This window comes from Cylas formicarius, unplaced genomic scaffold (assembly GCF_029955315.1).
Source record: "Cylas formicarius isolate icCylForm1 unplaced genomic scaffold, icCylForm1.1 PGA_scaffold_6__28_contigs__length_40554024, whole genome shotgun sequence".
In the NCBI taxonomy this organism is placed as follows: domain Eukaryota; kingdom Metazoa; phylum Arthropoda; class Insecta; order Coleoptera; family Brentidae; genus Cylas; species Cylas formicarius.
In genome coordinates, this window is record NW_026844347.1 from 33,843,308 (window position 1) to 33,865,860 (window position 22,553).

At 35.2% G+C, this 22,553-nt stretch overlaps 4 protein-coding genes across 4 annotated transcripts in view; all 4 read left to right on the forward strand.

The window, feature by feature from the left end:
• The first annotated feature begins 779 nt into the window (after positions 1 to 779).
• On the forward strand, positions 780 to 1,781 carry LOC132703882 (uncharacterized). Its single transcript, XM_060673399.1, has 3 exons — positions 780 to 883; positions 1,169 to 1,379; positions 1,430 to 1,781. Exons 1-3 carry the CDS (start codon positions 794 to 796, stop codon positions 1,747 to 1,749), a joined length of 621 nt encoding a protein of 206 aa, XP_060529382.1. The 5' UTR covers positions 780 to 793; the 3' UTR covers positions 1,750 to 1,781.
• A 592-nt stretch (positions 1,782 to 2,373) lies between these two features.
• On the forward strand, positions 2,374 to 3,254 carry LOC132703208 (uncharacterized). The gene is made up of 4 exons (XM_060672334.1): positions 2,374 to 2,475; positions 2,534 to 2,747; positions 2,801 to 2,988; positions 3,045 to 3,254. Exons 1-4 carry the CDS (start codon positions 2,374 to 2,376, stop codon positions 3,252 to 3,254), a joined length of 714 nt encoding a protein of 237 aa, XP_060528317.1.
• Positions 3,255 to 6,161: 2,907 nt separating this feature from the next.
• LOC132703509 (uncharacterized) lies at positions 6,162 to 9,269 on the forward strand. Its single transcript, XM_060672821.1, has 4 exons — positions 6,162 to 6,541; positions 6,593 to 6,746; positions 8,754 to 8,939; positions 8,998 to 9,269. Exons 1-4 carry the CDS (start codon positions 6,353 to 6,355, stop codon positions 9,231 to 9,233), a joined length of 765 nt encoding a protein of 254 aa, XP_060528804.1. The 5' UTR covers positions 6,162 to 6,352; the 3' UTR covers positions 9,234 to 9,269.
• Positions 9,270 to 10,628: 1,359 nt separating this feature from the next.
• Positions 10,629 to 22,553, forward strand: part of LOC132703508 (putative aminopeptidase W07G4.4) — a 40,594-nt gene continuing 28,669 nt past the window's right edge. The window contains exons 1-6 of the mRNA XM_060672820.1: positions 10,629 to 10,927; positions 12,017 to 12,407; positions 12,460 to 12,620; positions 13,035 to 13,258; positions 13,341 to 13,503; positions 13,574 to 13,697. Of these exons, the coding sequence (XP_060528803.1) occupies positions 10,917 to 10,927; positions 12,017 to 12,407; positions 12,460 to 12,620; positions 13,035 to 13,258; positions 13,341 to 13,503; positions 13,574 to 13,697 (1,074 nt within the window). The 5' untranslated portion in view covers positions 10,629 to 10,916. The remainder of the gene's footprint in view (positions 10,928 to 12,016; positions 12,408 to 12,459; positions 12,621 to 13,034; positions 13,259 to 13,340; positions 13,504 to 13,573; positions 13,698 to 22,553) is intronic.

Here is a 22,553-nt window from a genome sequence, read left to right on the forward strand (position 1 = left end):
CGTAGCCGTACTACACCTTTGGCGAATTCCCGACTGCAATTTAGTTGTTATGGTCACTCATTTTTGGTAAGGGTGTAACCTGTGCTATCTTCCACTAGTTAATAGATTGAAAAAATAAGCAGTATTGTTGGACAGTAAAATTTTAGCATTTCTTGTGCGCCATGTGCATTGGATTTTGATCCCGAGATAGCCCTAACAACCTTCTTCTCGTTTATTTGTCCGAGCACAAATTTTGCTGATGTACATGTTGTATGGAGGTATTTGGCAATAGTATCAAAATCAACAGTCTTAGGAATCTGACGTACAGGGTCTATAAAAGAATTATTACTAAGCTCACTATTTTTCAGATAGTTAGGCCTATCTAAGTTCTTTTTTGATCTGCTGTAGATGTTCAGATGGATAATAGTTTCAAAAATCTATTTAGATTTACATAGTCAACATCATTTTCCTCTATCAATTCGTTTGTTTCAGTAGGAAAATTCGATTAATATTAAAAATGCATTTCCCGTCAGTCGCCCTAAAAAATTTTCAAATTTTAACCTAGTGCCTTCGTTGCTGAACGAAATCAACAACAAATACTTTCGTGTAGCGGTCGCTCTAGCGGCTGCATACTAATTCCACGTCAAGCAAATCGTTGGAGCCATTTTTGGATTTCCGCTAAATCAAACGCGTTATCCTTTACGAGATCAAAAATTATTACCGGCATATTTCGGCCACCTTAATAGCGGTATAAATATTAAAGGGGGCTCGAACATTTTTCATTTACCGATCGTCCGCCATATTGTCCAGCGCGATGCTGAAGTACTGTGCCATCGTGTTTTTGTTCGTTCCACTGTGCAGTGCGGCCCCGAAAATTGACAGCTCCGCGCGGGATAACCTCCAAGTACTGTACATGTACCTACAACATTTAAACGTTGATCCTTTTTCTAAAATTTGATTATGTTTTTTATTTAATTTTTTTAGAGCTATGTATTATTTACAATTGTTCATTTTTGTTATTAATTAATGGATCCTCTATTTATATTACAAAACAAAATCGTTAATGCAAATGCAAAATTATAAAAAAAAAAATACTGTAAAATTCAATTCGCTTTTATTTTAAATTTGCTTTTTGCGTCTTCTGAGAAAACTTGGTCTTCACCAACCAATCATTGTTTCTCTGCTTAAGGTCACGGATGACCTCTCTGTCATCCCGCACTCTGGTAGAAGTAGCGCTGAAGAACCGACCTTCGAAACATACCTGGAGGATTACATCAAGTCCAAAGAGGTGTCTTTCGATATTCCCCTGATAGGTTCCACTGTCACACTCGCCGGAAGAAACTTGGACAATGAAGAACTTGATTTCAAACTTAAATTTGACGCGGACAGCGAAGTTCAAGGTAAATTAACCACTTTGCCGATATAATCAATTTTATCGATTCTTTTTCAGCACGCAAAAAGTCTAAAATCAAGAAGATCTTCATCCCGATCTTGGTATTCATCCTCATCAAAGCGATGACGCTCATCCCTCTAGCCTTGGGTATTCTCGCGATCAAGGCGTGGAACGCTATCCAACTCTCGTTCATCTCCTTCGTAACGACATTGGCGATGGCGGTGTGGAAGTTGTGTTCCAAGGTTAGCGGTGATCATCCGCCACCACCTCAAATCATCCACGAACATTGGGATCCTCATCACTACGCAGCCGCGAGATCCGATGACATTGAGGGCATGCAGATGGCCTACAGTGGATATGCGCCCAATAAACAATGAGCGATATTCCAGCTGTGATTGTTGATTATTTATTTCGTTACAATAAAAATGGTTTTAAAAATGCAGTTTTTCTAGTACTCCTATCCTCGAGCTTGTGCTTGGAAAAATTAATCTTTCATCAAGGACACGCGAGATGTATCATAAGATTTACATGGAGCTTTCATTTCTACCTACATTTTTTGTTGTTGTCTTTTACAATAAACCTCCAACAAGGACACCTCAAAACAGCTTAAGAAAGGATCTAACTAAAAAAATTAAATAGCATATTAAAAAACAACAATCAACAACAACTTTCACTTTTTTGCATACCTAATTTTATTACGTTGTTGATGGTGTATATTAATTTCATGCATTTTTGATTTGATTAAAGAAAAATTGGAGACTATCGACACCTTTTTTGCGAAAATACATTTCCTCGATGAACGATTTCAGCGCTCCAAATTCTAGCCTCGCACGTGTGCGTGCAATCCGCATGTAAATAAAGCACTCGTTTAATATTCAGTCAGGGTGATCGGAAAAGAATTCGGAATCTCACTCTCTACGGCCAAAGTATACCACCACTACATTTAAGGAAGACGTTGATATAAATAATTAGGTTTTGACCATATCGTAGTATTAGCGAAAATGGCCATTGTGATCGCAGCAACACTCGTAGTAGTTTTCACCTGCGGCTTTGCTTTAGGAGTTGAACGTTTGACTACCAGCGACATTCAAGAAATCTTGCAGGTACTTGTTTTTGTATCTTTCATTTTATTTGATATCAAAAAAATGTTTGTAATTCCAGATCGGAGGAAATGTGAGCGTGATAGAAATACCTACCAAATCCGCTCGACAACTAGACGGTTCGCCAGAAGATAGTATCGAAAACTTTTTTAAATCTCACGAAATATCCCTGGAAGTTCCTCTAATAGCGTCGACGGTGACTTTGGACGGCAGGAGCTTGGACAACGATGAATTTGGTGTAAAATTGCGAATGGTTTCCGATGAAGACGTCGACGGTTAGAAATGATAGGTAAAATAGCAGAATATGTCACAGAGAGTCCAATTTTAGGTCGAAGCAAGAAAAAACGCATACGAAGGATTTTAACTCCGATCCTTGTGGTTCTGGTACTCAAAGCGATCACATTTATCCCTCTAGCTTTGGGTGTTCTCGGTATTAAAACATGGAACGCTTTGCAACTGTCGTTTGTTTCTTTCGTGGTATCAGTCGTACTGGCTGTTTGGAAATTCTGCCATAAAGTAAGTAGTAAACAAAAAATGCTGGACGGATTATATCTGCACTGCTATTTTGGTAGGTTGCGGATTACCATCCACCTACTATAATTCACGAGGCTATTCACGACGTTCATCCCCACCTGTACCACGATCACCACGACCATCACGTGGTACACCACGACCACGACTATGACCACGTCCACCATGGCCATCACGACCACTGGGATCCACACTACAGGTCCGATCAAGCCCAAAATCTAGCCTACAGTGCTTACACGCCGGAGAAGTGATATGTTTGTTGATAAATATTTATTGTAAATTATGTACGTATTAAAACATTTTTGTTTGACTGAAGTGCAGCATTATTCTTAAAACTGCCCTACCCTTGACGACTTCTCAAAAATTTGTTGTTTGTTGGTGTATAAGTTGGTAAATTTGAAAGTAAGGAAGAAAAAAATACATAGAACAAGAAATCGAAAAAGGGTAAATTAGGGAAACTCATAAACAATTTAAAAAAAAAGATAATATCAAATCGGTAAATAATATTTTATGATTTGTTTTATCATGTTAGAAAAACAGTAACACGACAAAAACTCATTCAATAACATTTCACGTTCTCAATGTCCAAAGTATAAATTTTCAGACTAAAGTATATTTAGTTAAATCAATATGTTTTCAATGGCATGTACGTAGGTAGATAGCTTCGCAGATCAAGGATTGGGAAAGTTCAAAAAAGGAAATTTTTATGAGCCGTAATAAAAACTGGATTTAGTTGTGCCAATAGTTTTTTTAGGACATCGAGCCGGAATGATCTAAGCTAAAAAAATTCGAACGTAATTTCTAACCCGTTTCGGTTAAACAAAGCTGTTTTCAACGACAAATACTAAGAGTTCCTTGTTTATGTAAAATAAAGACGATAGGTCTGACTTGTCAAATGTGACATACAGTGGGACACGCAAAGTTGTGGTTAATTAAACTCAAGAACGACATCGTACGTGGCGCCCTCTAAAATTAAAAAAAAAAAGGTTTCTCGTCATCAATACGCACAATATCTCGAATTTCGTCTAATTGACACGTTATTGAACAAAACTAGAATGAAAAAAGCAAATTAGCCATTGCGGGCCGATGTACATATGAACTTTGTATCTTAAAATTAGTCAAAATTTCATCTTTAAAAGTTTGAGTAGTATATGACATCTTAATTGTAGATAGATTACATATTTGCCGATAAACAAGTTTTTAAACTTTGTTTATTAAGCATTTATATGGCATTTTGTTTTATTTAATTTATGTATTATGGCCTAAGTCAATGGCTATGGAAATAGTCACAAAAATACTCTTAGAGGGACGTTCTATAGAAAACGTGGAGGCTACTAAGTTTCTCGGTCTGCACATTGACAACAAACTCACATGGAATCATCACATCGACAACATATTGCCCAAATTAAGCTCCTGCTCATACTTAATAATATTGGAGAAGTTGAAGTTTTAAAGCTAGCGTATTATGGGCTTTTCCAATCAGTGATAGGTTAAGGTATAATCTATTGGGGTCTAGCCACTAGTGCACAACGGGTCTTCCAAGCACAAAAACGTGCTCTTCGTTACGTGATGCGTGTAACTAGTAAACATTCACGTAGGGATTCATTTAAGGAAATTCAGATCATGATACTTCTGTCATTATATATTTATTCCGTTTTGATTTACGTCAAAAGTAACATGAAAAGGTGGAATAGGAGATGTGACGAACATGACACACGGCAAAGAGATTACTTGGATGTTCCATTCTCTAGACTGCATATCGGGCAACAAAACCCAAGCTATTTTGGCTCGAAAATATATAACAGAGTTTTAAATTTCTATAAACGCTTCGAAGAAACTGATAGTTTATCTGTGTTTAAGAAAATAATTAAGAGCTTTTTAACTGATAGGTGTCTCTACTCAGTAGATGATTTGTTTTAAATGTATTGTTTAAACACTGTATTGTAATGTGATGTTACGTGCTTAATATCCTAATTATGTGTTATATGTAGTATCGAAAAGCGAAATAAATATCTATCTATCTGTCTATCTACAGTTTTGTTTAAACAACAAATTGAAGAAAGGCTGCGAGTAGAGATGCAACAGTCTAATTTAGATAGCCATTAATTTGTCATTATTTGTGACATAACCTTGACATTTGCGCCTCGTTTTCGTTGAAGGGCAAGAGTAACTTAGTGGCGCAAAAAAGAAGCACTATTTTCTCATACGCAGTAAATAACATTATTGAATGCTGACACAATTCATCTTCAATATTTGAATGTCTTCTGTTCTGGTAACATATTCCATGATGCCCTGAAAAAATATTTTAAAATGGATTGTAAATTAAAATTATTGTGATAGCTATAAAAGTGTTGTAAAAGTGGTAAAACGTGAGGCACAGAAACGAAAGTCTTTTTGAAGTTAGACATGCGCTGAATATTATGTCTAAAAAATAATGAAATCTATCGCCGGGTGTAAAAATATATATGGTGGAATTAGTTCATGTATGTATGAAGTCATATTTTATTCTCTATTATGTTTTCTGTATGTATTTGGATCCATTCTGCTTTTTACCATTTCTCCGACGCCTCAATTATCTTAATGTGGAAAGGGTCAACCACTTTAGAGAAATTCTAGTTTGAAGAAATCGAAATAAAGCAACTTTTTTTAATCAACATAAATTAGTTTTAAACGGCATTAAAGGGACCAAAACGTGGCGAAAAACCAAATCAAAAGAGCAAGAAGTGTTGGATTTGCCACCTCCTGAAGTTGTTATAATGGTCTTTCAGAAATCGACACTATTATATAGAAAAAAACGAGACATTGGAGACCACGTGTTTATATCTGTTCGTATCTTAAAAATACATGCTTCTATGGACGAATTTCCTGCATACAGCTACAGAAGGCCATTTAATTCGATCCTACTGAACGGTACCATTTAAAAACGGACCACTTTTAGGTGATCCTTAAAAAAAAAATGAAGAAAATTAAATTTCTTTTCAGGTATTCGAAACGGAGATTCAATTTTCTTAATAAGACCTTGTTGGCATTCAAAGCGTCTGCCCGATTTATCTGAGTCCGTAGAACGTAAATCAAAAATAACAGACGCGGACAAATTTTAATTTGACGTACCCGAAAAATTCGGAACATATTTAAAAAGCGAACATCGGACGCATACGGAATCCCAATCGATACACCGGATCCGCGTAGCGGAACCAAACCATAAATTCGATTTCATCTATTTGGGTATCCTAGCCTAATCAGTATACGGAGCGCAATGCGAAATTGACCCCGTAAAAAATGTCGTATAAAACTGCACCCATACAATTAAAGTGTCATTGAATAGTGATTTTTCAATCGGTGAACAACGATGTGGAGGCTCGTGGCGGTTTTAGCTGTTATAGGGACGATAGGGGCGCAAGACTTTGGTCCCCGTTCCGGAGACGAACTCGTCTCCAAAGTGTTGGGCACGTGCGGAGATATGATGTGCGTCAAACGGAACGTTCTGGAATACCTGGATAACGTTTTGGATATCCAGAGCGATGCCAGAAACGCGAAGGTAGCGATCGCGAAGACCTTTAAGTCGATACGTCAGGGTTTGTTTTTTCAGAACATCGACGCCGCCATATTTAAAAGGGCCGCCAGAGTTTTGCAAACTCAGGAGTTCAGGTTGAGGGTACCGCACGCCATTGCAGATAGTACGGACATTGTGTACAATCCCGTCACCGGACTGGATGTCGCCGTAGATGGAAATGCTAACGAATGTAAGTAGACGTTTGACGTTTGAAGAAGATGGGGATTTCTATTTGGAGCTCTGTACAACGAATTACAACTTCGATTAGGAATTACCAATGGAATTACCACTAAAGACCACATAAATAATAAGTAAATAACAATAGACAAAGAAAACTTTTTTAAATTTTTTATTTATTTACCTATATTTTAAGAATGTCAAAATGACACTTACATTATCTCTTTTTTGCTGTGGTTGGCATAAATTCTGGAACATATTCATCACACGCATATTAAAGAACATTTAATCTAATAATAATAATAATAGACACCAATAGACAAACTTATCTTGAAATGTAATGAAGCCATTTCAGTCATATTAGTATACTACTAATAGTACTACAATCGGTGGAAAATGAATTCAACTTCCCAAATCTAATTTATTGAAATAAATTAGTAAAGGCTCATAAAAGGTTATAAAGACTCTTTCAGACCTTTATAGTTGTTGGGTAAATTTTATTAATTACTTTCTTATGAACTCTTCCAATATTAGAACGTAAATTCAACAACCCTAATCTAATTTAATGAAATAAATTAGTAGAAACACTGTTTATTGATTGTTTGCACAATGAAGTCTCAAAAAAAGTTATAAAGACTCTTTCAGACCTTTACAGTTTTTGGGTAAATTTTATCAGTCCAACAATTTACATTTCAGAGATATTTCATTAATAACTTTCTCATGAACTCTTTACAATATTAGAACATGAATACAACAACCCTAATCTAATTTATTTAAATAAATTAGTAAAAACACAGTTTATTGATTCTTTGCATAATAAAGTCCAAAAAAGGGTTATAAAGACTCTTTCAGACCTTTACAGTTTTTGGGTAAATTTTATCAGTTCAACAATTTACACTTCGAAGATATTTCATTAATAACTTTTTTATGAACTCTTCCAATATTAGAACGTGAATTCAACAACCCTAATCTAATTTATTGAAATAAATTAGTAAAAACACAGTTTATTGATTCTTTGCATAATGAAGTCCAAAAAAGGGTTATAAAGACTCTTTCAGACCTTTACAGTTTTTGGGTAAATTTTATCAGTTTAACCCTTTACATTTCAGAGATATTTCATAAAAAATTTTCTTATGAACTCTTCCCATATTAGAACATGAATTTAACAACCCTAATCTAATTTAGTGAAATGAATTAGTAAAAACACAGTTTATTGATTCTTTGCATAATGAAGTCTCAAAAAAGGTTATAAAGACTCTTTCAGACCTTTATAGTTTTTGGGTAAATTTTATCATTTCAACCCTTTACATTTCTGAGATATTTCATTAAAACTTTCTTGTGAACATCTTATAGTAGTACATAGGATATGACATATTTCAATGTTACTACAGAACCTAAGTTCAGGATATTTCTCAACCTATCTTCAGAGTAAGACGATTACCACACAATTTCCCCTAAATACATCCAAAATACATTTCTACCACAGTTCCTCTGATTACTCTTTCCGACATTTATAGTTTTTGTTTATATTTAATAAGTTCAACTATATTAAGTGAAAACGATTCATCTTCTAGCTACTTCACTTGTTTTTGCACATTAATCATATCAAACTGCTGACCCTTAAAAAGAGATATTAACAACATCTTATAGTACGATATATTTTAATATTACTACAGAACCCATCTTCAGAGTCAGAAGTGTTTTGCACGACCAATTAACACAAAGTATTCCCATCTACAATTTCCTTTCCACTGATTACCACTATATTTTCACAAATTATCAGTAATTAGTATTCATTTCCCCTAAAATGGACACTAATAACCACGACTGTGTACTTTAAATGAAACCTCTTCGTTTGAAGCGGTCAACGATTTTCAGCTGCTCAAAACCAGTTCCGTGATATAGAGATACGCCTACCTAACATTCTTATTGATATATAACAGAGCAGAAAAGAATTAAAGATATAGTTTTCAAAGTCTCTCGTGCAACACACCTCTCATCACTTCTTCCTGTATCGCAGCACGTGGACTTTTGAAGAAGAAACTTTTGCTGCCGTTCCTGTTGCTGTTGAAGTTGAAAATGAAACTGCTTATGCCCATATTCGTTGCTCTCGCCAGTTTGAAAGCGATGAAGGCTCTGATTTTGTCAAAACTGGCGATCGTTCTAGTATTAGGGTTCATCATTTACCAGCTCTGCGCGAAATCCGGTAAGAACCAAAGGGGTTTCCTCATCATCCATCTGAAACTAGGATGGTTTGGTTTTAGGAATGCCGATGCCTATGATGACTATGGCACCAGCTGAGCCTCCAAATCCACTCTACGGACCACCCGCTCCGACTACTGCACCACCAAGTTCGTACGAACCTTCCGGATGGGAACCCAATAGTGGAGGACCGTACTCCAGGATCTGGACCGGATCCAATAGCGACGCCCAAAGTTTGGCTTATTCCGCGTATTATCCGGGATCTTCTACGGTGGGTTCATCTACTAGTCGGCCGTAACTGGAAATAATACGACTGAGTGCTGTTAAAGATTTATTTATTATTGTCATTTGATTTTCTTTTCAAATAAATTATTTGTTTTCTACGTAATGACTTTCACACTTACCACCAAGATTTGTCTGTAATAGATGAATTAATCAATATACTACGGTTATAAAGTCAAAATCATCTACAGAGATAAAAAGAAATAATGTACGTCAAAGCATATATGGAAAAAAAGTTTTGAATCATGTCTAATCTACTTACAAATAAATAATAAAATTCGAAAAATAGGTAACAATATTTTAAATTATCTGTCAAAGCTACAATTAAATCTAAGTATTAAGGAAAAACAATATTCTTGAAAACTTTATAGTCGAACTTATAAAATGTTCTCAATCCTTTTTTAATTTCAAATTGGGCATTATAAACCCTGTACGCATGTTTTATATCAAATTGTGGTATTAAGCAAGTTTTGTAACCATTTAGTCACCATTTTGCGTACTTTGCATACTTTACTTTTTTACAGGCGTACTGCGGTCGGATTTCGCAAAAATATGGCAAAAAGACATGCTGACCCAAATCACAACAAAACATTTTTTTACAGTCTATACTGCGTAAATTATAGATAAGATCACAAAATGAAAATATAAAGAATTACATTAAAGTAAGTATTAAATGAAGTATTAAAAACATTATGTGTATTTGAGTTATTAATGACAATTATGTACACTAGGTATCCCCACACAAATTAAAATTCGTGCGCACTACAGGGTTAATCAAACTTTAAACAAAATAAAATCAAAATGCATCTCGTAGGGAGGGAAAAACCAAAGAAAAAGCAGAAACACTATTATTGAAAAGTAGGGTTCTTCAGGTCCACCGAGTTAGAAATATGGTTCTACAATAAACTAAATAATGAAAAATACCGCCCAATTTGTAGCCACTTTTTATTTTATCGTGCTTGACGTAAATAATCACAAAAATGAAGACAACACAATCGAACAGCACCATCTGCCCCAAGACACTGTAAGTTTCAGTTTAAGATGATGGTAAATTATTTATCTATTGCAGAGAACACGCTCGTGTTAGGCTAGCATCCGCGAGATGGAGACACAAGACACGGAACGGCTATAAAAAAGCGGACGTTGATTTGAAGGATTCAAACAATACAACGTTGCCGGATATCCGTGTCTCGTAACTCATAATAATGATCTGAGGCTGATAGAGTATCAAATTTAGTTATAACTATTTATACCTTTGCTGAATTTATTAAAATGTCAAACTCGATTTGATTATTCGTAATTTGCAGATGAACGGTTGCCGATTGTAGTAGTAAATTTAGGGAAAATGCGTCTTATCGATTGTAGGAACCGACAAATAATTTACCAGCATGTACAACAGTGTAATCCGTATTGCAGGAAAGCGAAAACGTGGTGTACATTTTTAGCAGCTATTTGCAATCCTCGACGTTTTATACCGTAACGTGACTTCACAATTCAAATCCCGAATCCAAACCAGACGACACGTCTTATCGAGTTTACAAATTTAGTAGATACCCATTGGCTGATACTCCCACTTATTATTTACAATAATTTTTAAAGTAAAGTCCATATCAGAGTGATTACTTTAATCGTAGCCGAAAGGAAACAAAGAACGCGACATCAGTTGTTTTTCGATCAGCGTAGAAGTGGGATTTACAAAATGGATTATAGGTAAATAAACTTTGTAAATGATTTTTATATTCATATTATATATATTTTTGAAACTCAATTTTATAGCTTGTTATATTCTAAAAAAACGAGCTTATAGGTTGGCAGTTTTAACGAATTAAAGCCCTCTCCACGTTTTTTGATTAGACTGTAACTGTTAATCTTTCTAAAATTAGCACTAATCCCATAAATCCCCTCCATGTAAACCTTAAGATTAATTTTGAGAAAATATACATTAGATTTATCATATATGAGAAAATATTATATACTGGTTGGTTAGGTCTCGTATATAAGCTTCCAAGAATATTCGCCAACATTTTTTGTCTTTATTGCCTAAAACTTGACGCACTTGTCATTGTCACTGTGTGTCGAAATAATTCATCCATAAATATTTTAATCTACGAAATTATCGCCAATGGAACAATCTAAAGAACCATGCCCATGCCAGGCCGCTAATATAAAGAGCGACTATGACCGGTAGCATTTCCTATTTTTATTTTAGTTATTTATTTCATTACTAATTTATCTTTCGATGTACTGCATCACTTGAGCGTATGTTTAATTTTTGATAAATGTATATTTTCATTTGTTTCGGATAAACGATGGGGATTGAAAAGAAAAATCGATAAACAGTCCTAAGAAATTTTTGTTTATTTTTAGGAGAATTGTTTCTGAACATGTCGACGCAAGTGGCTAAATTAAACAATAATAAAAGATAAACAAACTTATAATTATTCCAAAGGTTCACTGCCCTTTATCTCAAAATTATACATTTATTATTGACCTTCGGTTAAGTGATTGTTGATTTTAATACTATGATCAATTTTCTGCAACAAAATTCCTGCATGGGGATGTCCCTATAAAATAGAGCGTGATACTATACTGGGTCTCATCCGGCATAGCAAATTGTAGTTGTACAGATTTTTTCAAATTTGCCGCCATGACATTGTTCAAGTGACTAACGTCAAAATGTACAAAAACTGTAAGTTAAATATAACATATATACATTATTTCATGAGAAAATGCAAAAAAGTTAACAATCTGTTTAACTTCTCTTTTGAAGACTCATCACTCATCACTGTCCTATTCTAGTTCCAACCCTCCTGTAACGAAATTATTAACGGCAACTAATTCGGAAATCGTCAACTACGATTCCATCGTGTTGCTATCGGCACCCAGCCAAAAGTTACCCGAATTTGTGGCACCCGTAGTAAATGAGGCGAAGAAATACGACCAAGCGTTTGAATCCGAGGTGTCAGTAGTACCACTACTAAAAAGTTCGCAAAGGCTGATTTATTATCCAATTGGCTCTTTCGACCCAGATTACGATGACGTGAGAAAGTTCAAAGAGGGTTCCGCCAAAGCAATTAAGCGAGCCCTTAAAGCTGGCAGTCGGAAACCGCTTCTGCTCCTTAATGATCATCCACGCTTCGAGAAAGCTGCTTTGGTTACTCTACTGGGCGTATTGGAAGCACTATACACGGTGCGGTTTGAACAAATTAATTAAAAACTAACTTACCTAATGTTCATTCTAGCCAATTCAAGTTCGAGAGCATGACGCGTCGAAAGCAAATAAGGTAGACCATCTGGGCATTTGGTCGGAAACCAGCGACTCGAATATATTAGCCAATTTAGCAACAATTATAGAAAGTGGCAGAAGAGTGGCATGTGACATTGGGGATGCAGACCCAGAAAGGTAATAATGATATTATAAACCTGCCATATTTGATTTATCCTTTATTAAAATAACTAATATGCGCGCCATCTGGGCGACAGGGGCTGCACTACAAGGGCCACCTATTGAATGGTGCTTCAGACATCCGGTTTGTTTAAGGCGAAACCAGTCAAGAAGACTTGACTGGTTTCGCTATAGACCAAAAGATGTCTCTACTACACGCGAACTAATTAAACAAGTATTAAACATGAATGTTTATTAAATACAAATTTCCGAAAAACGCAAATTTTATTTGACGATTGTTCTACCTACCTCCAAAAATTAAATCTAGAAAAATGAGTTTTTTAATGATGTTTAGCTACCAAAAGTGGACCTTATTTTTCGTTAATTTTCACTTTACTCTGAAATAATTACACACATCTGTTTAATTCCCAGAATGTCTCCGCCAAGGATTGAAGAATACATCAGGAAAATTTTCGCAAATTCGTCAATTAAGCTTAGTACCGTAAGCGATTTGAAAGAGTTTTCCAAAGATTATCCGTTATTCGAAGCTGTCAATCGCGCAGCGCATCAAAACGAGCGACACAGAGGCAGAATCGTATATCTGGAGTACAATCCACCTGAGACTCCAAGAGAAACCATTTTCTTGGTTGGGAAAGGTAGGGTTTCGTTGGTTTATTTTTCCGACGATCATGAAATTATTTTGTTTAGATTATTTTATTCATATTTTTTTTTATTTAGGTGTTACTTATGACACCGGCGGAGCTAACGTCAAAGTGGGCGGAGGAATGCTGGGCATGTCCAGAGATAAATGCGGGGCTGCTGCAGCAGTTGGTTTTATGCGGGTGGTAGACCTTCTGAGACCGAAGCATTTGAAAGTGGTGGTCGGTGTTGGCTTGGTGAGGTAATTTCGCATTTTTTTGGCAATAAGAAAAACGTAGGAGGCCTTACTGTGCGAAGTGTTTGATTTTTAGGAATAGCATAGGATCCAACAGCTATGTGCCTGACGAAGTTATAACTGCGAGATCAGGAGCTAGAGTTCGGGTGATCAATACAGATGCTGAAGGTCGTATGATCATGGCTGACATTCTCTGCAAGGTAAGAAGATTTTTAAGACGAATCACTCCATCCGATTAGATAGTTAAAATGTGTATTGCTATTGGTACTGCCTTTGTTTTTTTGTCAATACCGCAACCAACATGGCCGCTGACGGATCGTGAATAACTGTGCATGCGGCATTTTTACGGCAATATTTTTTAAAAATATGCTCAGACTTCGTTAAATGTTTTGGGAAAACGAGTTAACTGTATGGAGATGGCTGTTTAGAAGGAAAATGGAGAGTGAAATTAAGAGGCGTAAGATCATTCCCGTTTCAACGAAAATATCATAGCCACCTGAGGAGTATCAATTTTTACCGTAGTAGTTATATAGTTTTTATGGCGGATGTTTTTCGTTCGAGACAGATCTAGAACGGGCGGAAAGGCGTAAAAATAAAAGTCCGTGGAGCGTTAATGCAGATTTGCATCAGCCGCGCTTGGTTTTGAAATTCGCTACGCGTACGAGGGTGTGATCGCTATGTAATTGTGGTTTACAATTGATCATAATTAATAACAACGAAATGAAAATGCATTAAATTGTTGGCATTGACCCATTTGAAAGGCTTCCAATCCGGCGATTGTTGAATAGTCGAGTCGACGCATAATTTTACCTTTTGATCGATATATTCTTAGACGTTTCCGTTTCGGTTCACTACGAAAATCGGTGAAAAAAGTAGTTTTTGTGTCAGATGTTGATAGAAGTCGACCAGAAAAAGTGGTGTTTTATTGACTTTTTGAGGTAGTTTAAATGAATTTCAGCAAGAAATTTCATTTAGGGCCATTTGACAGAGTTCTTATATACAGCTATACATTTTTGTTGTTGCTAAAATTGAGGATTCGTGGTCACATTGGGGAACTTTAACGGCTTTGCACTAAAACAATGATGATATTGACTTTGACAAAAAATTAGTCAAAATCGACTAGAAAAAAAGTTTTGACTTTTTTTTTTAAATAAAAATAATACGGCTTTATAATAATAAATTAGATTGTTGATTGTGTTTCCCTGACTAGTACAAATTAGACCTGTCTATTTCCAGCGTTTTTTTGGATCTCATTAAGACGATAAAATGTATATAAATGGAAATATCTCAATAGACGTTGAAGTGATCCAATAAAAACTGACACATATTTACAATTTGCTTTGCGTGCGGTGAATACGATTTTATGCTGTTCAATTTATAGTATTTCCTTTTTCTTCTTGATTCTAACACGGCTTTAGTGCCACCATACGCATCGTATATACTGAGTATTACATTAAATGTTACAAATCAAAATTCTCCCTAAACCCCTTAAGTTTTGCGGAAACACATTTCATAAATTTAGCCCGCCAAATATTGCGGAAAGTGACTAATGGCAATTAATGGTAGAAAATGTAATTTTTTTAAACAAACAAATATCGCTTTAAATTTGACATTGCAAACAAACACATCTTGCAGACTTGCATGTAGACTTTAGTTAGATTTTTTATTTTTAACGTTCACTATCATTTCAAAGTTCAAAAATATTTTTTAAAATGGGCATTAAAAAAGTACCAATACCAACTATTAAACAAATATTGACAATTATAAGAATAGTGCAGGAGGTGCAACCTCTAAAATTCAATATTGCCCTTTATGACGTAAGTACTGAATTAAATTTGTATTTTTTATGTCCTTACTTTTTTTACTTTTAATTTTTTTATACATAAAAATTCATATAATGAAATTATATTTAATTACTTATAAACGCCTATAAATGTGACGTTAAGGGGTTTATTAATTGCTGGATAGTTATCAAAGCAAATGGAACACAGTGGTTATTCATAACAATGATCTAGATATTGCTGCTTTGGAGTGGAGGAATTTCGAAAACAAGTAAACAAAACAGTTTTTGAGTCAATAGGCACTTATGGATCAGAGTTAGCAAAAGAGAAGAAGCTACGAATGTTGCCTCTATAAATAGATTAATAGAAGAACTTCAAGGATGAAGCACCTAAAAACCAACAAATAACAGAGCAAATGAGTATAACTGCCCCAGTTTCGGATACCTAAATGGTTCACTTGCCAAAGGCATCTCCAGAGAATGAAACGTTATAGAGGGCCAAAGAAAATCTGGAATTGCTTTCCCCCCGAGAAGGAAACAAGCGTGGAAAAATCACCAAAAAGCTGGAAAGGATTAGGAAAGGAAAGGAGTATACAGGATTAGCAAAAAACTTAATTGCTATGGCTGAAATGTCCAGTATATTTGTAAAATTGCATGCATCAATATAGCTGGCAGACATGTAGTTGTGATACTTCATAGATCATGTTTTAATTGGAAACTATGTGGTGATGCTTAGATGGTTTGAGGAGCACACGCTTTTCGTAGGAAAACATGTCGCTAACTCCCTTGGCAGGAGGGCTGGATGATGTCAGTTATTAAAGAGTTTATAAAGGAGAAAATGGCTAACCGAACCATCAACCAAAAAATACCTGAGTATGTCCAAAAAAAAGCTATAAATGGCCACAGGCATTGGCTACAAGTCATTGCTTACATATCAAACACAAAATGTTATGTTGTTTGGTTTTGTTTAAATAGCACCCCCGTGCACAGGGTGTACGAACAGGAATACTGGCAGTAGGAGACATTCTGGACGAATGTCCTAACCTCTCGTTTAGACGTAAAGCTATACATGGCGAATTATGTCTAAAGAGACGACTCTTGGTGCTAGCATCGCCTACGTTGAGTATCCAGGCTTGATCTAAAGCTGAGTGTTCTGTCCAGGAGGAAGCACAATCGGCCTGCTGAGGCCCAAGTGCTGTGGTGTACACTTCATATTCTACAATTAGAGATGCAGATACAGAATTGCTCGGTTAACATAATATTCGGCTAATTCCTGGAATAGACAAATAGTAATGAGAGATATAACCAATCGTATTTTATAATAACCTCAGAGTTTGCAATTTTTTAAAAAATGTTTGTGTTTCTTTTATTACTGTGTCGGTTGATTCGTTTATTAACCGATTTGATCACGGGATTAATTAATTTCGCGTATTACCCGTGACAAATTTATATATATCGTTTAAACCTGGAATGCGGTGAAGAGTCCTGTAGCCATGACATTGCGTTTTAATATTATGCATTTTCCTTTCAAATAATAATTAAAACCGGCGTTCGATTCAAAGCCGACCCAAGAAAAGTACCGTTTCGCGATCATAATGGTCGTTCTACAAGCCGACCGCGAGTAATTATTCCGTATTTTTATTATTTTTCCAGTTAAATGTCACACGTGATTTCGGTCTTCAGATTACGTAACTGAAACGTGAATTGCAGTTACACCTTGGAATCGTCTGACAAACGTCGGCACGTGACCCTACGCCTCTGCACAGGAATTTTTTTCGCGACGAACTACGACACAGGGTCGGCTTCTAGACTCTATAACCGTAACCCTTTTTTGCAGACGAAAAAATAACGTACGAGGTTGTGGAATAGTATCTCCCTTACGTCTTTTAGATTTCATATTGGTTAAGCTTTTCCCTGACCACAAAACGTTACTAGTAAATGTATGTAACCTGTAACTAATAACAAAATATAACAATAAAATACACAAAGCAATATAACTCTACAGGAACTTTTGTTTTTATCATATTGGATTAAAACGGATTTCAAAAGGATCAAGTTATTACGGCCTCTACAAACTGTGTATGTGATTTAAAAAAGCTGGGCAATAATACAAACAATCCAAAGTTTTTATAGAGAATTAGAATTACTTTTGTTCCCGTCATACATTACAATGTATGGAAAAAGTCAAAGAAACAAAAAGAATAACACATTTGACACATGTATAATAATAAATAAAAAGAATAATATTATAAAAACAGTGATTCGTTAGTTTGATTTTAAAATTAATAACTATCTCTTGGTTCTTTATTTTCATAGGCAGCAGAATACAAATTTTTATTCAGGAAACTTCTGTCCACAGTCTAGGCGGGACTCTGAGGTTATGATTACTTTTTTACTATTTAATGTAAATGGGTGTTTGTTTCTAAAAATATGAACACTAATTTAGGGAATAAGAATACCGGCCAAAATCAGCTTTGCTGCTCTTAAAGTGCTGCTCATTCTATCTCGGCCTGAGCATGCTCCTGATCTAACTTAACTACTTCTATAAGAGACTATGCCACTATTGCATACTCAATTGCAGAGCGCACTGAATAAAAATAAAGCAGCATCAAACAAAATTCAAAGGTTTCGCATACCTATATTTATAATTATTGCAAATGGTTTTCAAAAGTAAGGAAACAACTATATCTTTAATGCTTGTAACTAACTAGATGTTATTATAATTGTCACCAAAATTTTTTGAAGTTTAAATCAAGGTGACCTCAGGACTGGATCACCTTGAACATTTTTGATTAATTGACAATGTGATCCCAAAATTAAATCGATGACACTAAATTATTTGGAAATCCTTTAAGATGTGCGAACGCATTGCAGAAACGCTATCCCGACTGGTGCCATTGCATGTTCAAAAGTGCTCCATAATTTAACCTAGCAATATCAATTCTGGCATGGATTATTATTATGTATTATATATCAATGGAAATCTTTTGTCTAGTAGAAGATCTCAGATGTATCTCGATATTACACAGCCAAGAAATAAAACCAATCGCCCACCCTCAAAGAGACCTGTTTTCAGAAAACTATAAAGGTTCGGTCAAACTCCGAAGTCAAGGTCTCAAATTGATTCCAATTTTTGTCTGTGTGTGTGTGTAACATTGTATATTTCTATTCTATTCTATATTATTATTTTTGTTAAAATTGGCTTTCGCGTGATCGTGATATCCTCGAAAGAGTGAAGCGAGCCGCCACTTAGAAACACGTGCCATGAAGACCGCCTCAAAATACTTAACCATGATTAAGTCAACTATGGCTACGAGGGGATCTTACTTACGCTTGATTATGATTATGAAGTGCGTCGTTCATCATCAACAATTCAGTACATCACATCTGCTATATTTTTCTTCAAAGTTGACTCTGTAACGCGTGATGACCAAATTTGAGACGACCGGTTCGGTTAATAATCAGCCAACACCTCTATGTCAAAGAAACAGCAGTCGAACAGATCACGGCTGTTAGTGCAAGTTTGCAGGAGAACCCGAGGCATAGGAACTTGGTCTTTCACAGACTTCAACTAATTTCGACGAATTTTGCGTCGGCACTTGGGCCTGCATCCATACAAAATCCAACTGACCCAGAAGCTCAAGGTTAATAACCATAGACAACGCTGTATATGGAACGACGCCAACCCATACGAGGTTCATCAGGTAGCAATGCACCCACAAAAAGTAACTAGTGCGGATTTTGAAGTGGCTGTGTTATTAGTTCCTATTTTTTTGAAAACGACGTTGGCGAGGGCATTACAGCTACTGAACAATGATAACCAATTACTTTTGGCCCAAATTGAGCGATATAGACATGAGCAACATGTGGTTCCAGCAGGATAGCGCCTCCTGCCATACAGTGGACACCACGATGGAACTTCTTCGTAAACATTTTGAGAGTATGATTATCTCTCGAAGAGGTAACGTAAATTGGAAACCAAGATCGTGCTATTTGACTCCGCTAGACTTTTTCTTGGGTTTTCTAAAATCGTAGGTCTATGCCAATAAGCCGCGATCTATAGATGTCAAGCAATCTTCAGCCGGAATTATGAGCAAGAGTCATTGAAAATTGGACCACTCGGATCCTTCCCACCATGAGAAGCCGCGGCGGAAAATTAAATGATGTTATATTTCATAAATAATGGCATTCATACGCCTCTCAAATAAAATAAATTTTTTACCAGTTTTTGGTAGTTTACCTACAGATATTGTGTGTGTAGCAAACTTGGCTGTGTTTAAATAGCATTGCGTTTAATAACATCAATAACTAGAAACAGTTGTGGAGGACATTTTGTTACTTTTACTTGTACATTTTCGTCCCCAGTATTAATGTGCATAATAGGTCTGTCGTTGCACATTATTCCTTGTAATAATAATAATTTATCACTGTTTTGAAAAATTTTCGAGTACGGTAATAAATAAGATTTACATTAATTTGATTCTAAAATAACCCACCATTTAGCCCAAGAAGCTGGGGAAAAAAATTATCCTTTCTTTAGGCCGTCTAACTTGGACAAAAGCAGTACATGCCTGTAAATGAGTTTCTTAAATAATATTTAACCGCAGCTCATGAGAATTTGTGATTTTCACACTATAACATTAATATAATATGTTTAAAAAGGCATAAACATCCACATCTTTAATTACTAATACATAGATTACAATAAAAATTACAGTTCACATGACAACTAACCAACCGCTACAACTAACTTTAACTTAGATAGGAGAATTAAAATTAGTTAATCAAGTTCGAATTTATAACGCCGTTAAATAATAAGTTCTTTTCCAATTTTTAAAATTTTAAATATTAATGCAGGGGAATGGAGGAAAAAATGGTCTTGATGTTAAAGAAACTGAAAAAACCGACACCGTTCTGACTACGCCAATGGAATTTAGCTGGAAGCGGAGATATAAAACGGATTATTTATCCCGCGAAACGCAAACTGTGTATAAATAGATTGTTATTGTTGCATTTTAACGTAATACTTGAGTAATGGCCACTTGTTGTTACGGTAGTATGCTGTAATATGTAAAGGTCAATATCAATAACACGTTTGATTTTAGTCTGGCTTGGTTCTGTTTATACCAGCGATTTTACTTTCGATTTTTCCGTAGCTCGGTTCTCTCTTGTGGTCTGTGACCGGGCGTAGGTCTCGTTGACGTTTCGGAGCGGCATTGGACGATTTGGAAAGTGACTTGTTTTTGAGTTAATTGAAGCCCTGGTTCCTTACAATTGCTTACAAGTCACAAAAATTTGTTGACCTGGGTTACAGGCTCGAATTTTACTATCGAAAATTTGCGGATATTAATTCGTCGACGTCTACTCTATTAACCCCTAAATTTTAACCAACAGCACCAACTAACCCAACTATTATTAGGACACCAAAGGGTTTCGTCATTTTTATTTAATTATTTGCCGGAGTTGTCAAAAAAATGTTGACAATGTGATGTTTTGATTGTGTCTTTAGTTCTGGAGATATAAGGTTTAAAAATTTCTTTAAATATTAATATTGAAGTCCTAAAACACAATAATAAGTTACAATGACTTAGCACACTGAAAAAATAATGGAAATTAAAACTTAGGAAGATTTTAATATTTCATTGTATGTTTAAGGTTCTTTTCTGTGTTATTTAGGTAAAATCTTCAGTTTTTCTTAAAATCCTCCTTGATTCCGATAATTCTTAGAAATTTTGTATAAATGGCTTTATTATTTTTTCTAAAATTTGAATGATTCTTGGATTCTTATCGTAAATTTTGTTGTTTAGATAACCCGTTAAAAAGAAGTCGAGTGGGGATAAATCGGGACTATTTGGTGGACATCTACAAAGTTCAATAAAAATCGGTTTTAGTTTTCATGATTTTTTAAAATGGCAATAGCAATGTGCTCCAACATAAGTTAAATACACTAAGTCCTTACATTACATTATATTTCACAAAAACAGCTTTATAATAGTTTGTCTCTCTTATTTGTGTGTCTATAGTTAGGGTGAAAAGCCTGTACTGCCTACTTATGCATAAACAAAAAAAATGCCTCATATATTCAGCATTTTTCATGCGGGGTAAAGATCAATACACGATTGAAAGGGCATTGTTTTAAGATCTTAGCCAACCCTTATTGCCCTATCAAATAAGAAAGCTTAATTCGTTTTTGGAAAAACGAAGAAATCGAAAATGTCTGCACATGCCGCGGGTTTTGAATTGAAAAAAATGCCCTACATTTTCTTTGTCCGAAGCAGAAATCTTCTTGAATAAAAAGTTATTGGCTATTTTGATAGTGAACAATAATTGAAAGATTTCTGGGTCGCAGTTGCTTTTTTTACTATTTAATATTTCCAGATTTCGATTCGAAGAAAGTTTTTCCTATTGAAACACTCAAATTACGACCATCGATATCGACATACGATTTTCTTTATTTCTCCGATTATGACAAATTTGTTAAGCTTTATCGCTTACCGACGGTACGGATATTACAAATTTTTTAAATAAATGTCTCGAAGGACGTTTGATAGTTCCGGCATGGAGTAGATGCAGACGGTAATTTTATCTTAGCGACCGCGACTGCGAAAAAATGAACGGTAATTCGATAGAGGAACGCTTTTTCGCACGTTTTACATAAACGTATTAATCCGTAACCTTAGCACTTCATACATTGTGTTGACGATCGAGAAAAATGCAGTTTACATGGGCAGCGCTTTTATTAGAAAAAAATCCCGTTTTGCGATAACCGCCTGGGGTTTATCATATACATAAAAGCGCCAGATAGATACTATAACTGTGTTTTGTATTCTATAAATGATTATGATTATAATCAAAAGTTGTGCTAAGGTAAGTGAATATAAACACTTAAATTTAATGCTCAAAAGCATGTTTAAAATAACAAATGAAAATAGGTTAAGATGGTGGGGAAAGAAATAAAAAATGTGTTGAACATAGTACTTCCCCTTATTTATAAAATGGGGCCTTATCGATACAAAACAAAGTTAATTTTCGATTAGAAATGGCCAAAAAACGCTTCATTGTTTTAGTTTTCATGATTTTTCAAAATGCCAATAGCGGTTGAATATGGGCTTCTGCATAAGTTTTGGTTAAAGTTTTTTGCAAATGGGGGAGGATTTTATTTTTATTTTACACTTTCACAAAAACCATTCTTGATAAACTTCAACCCGGAAAGAAAGAAATTATAAGTACATATCTGCTTTGCTTTTGCTTTATGGTGGTCCAACTAATAAATGCA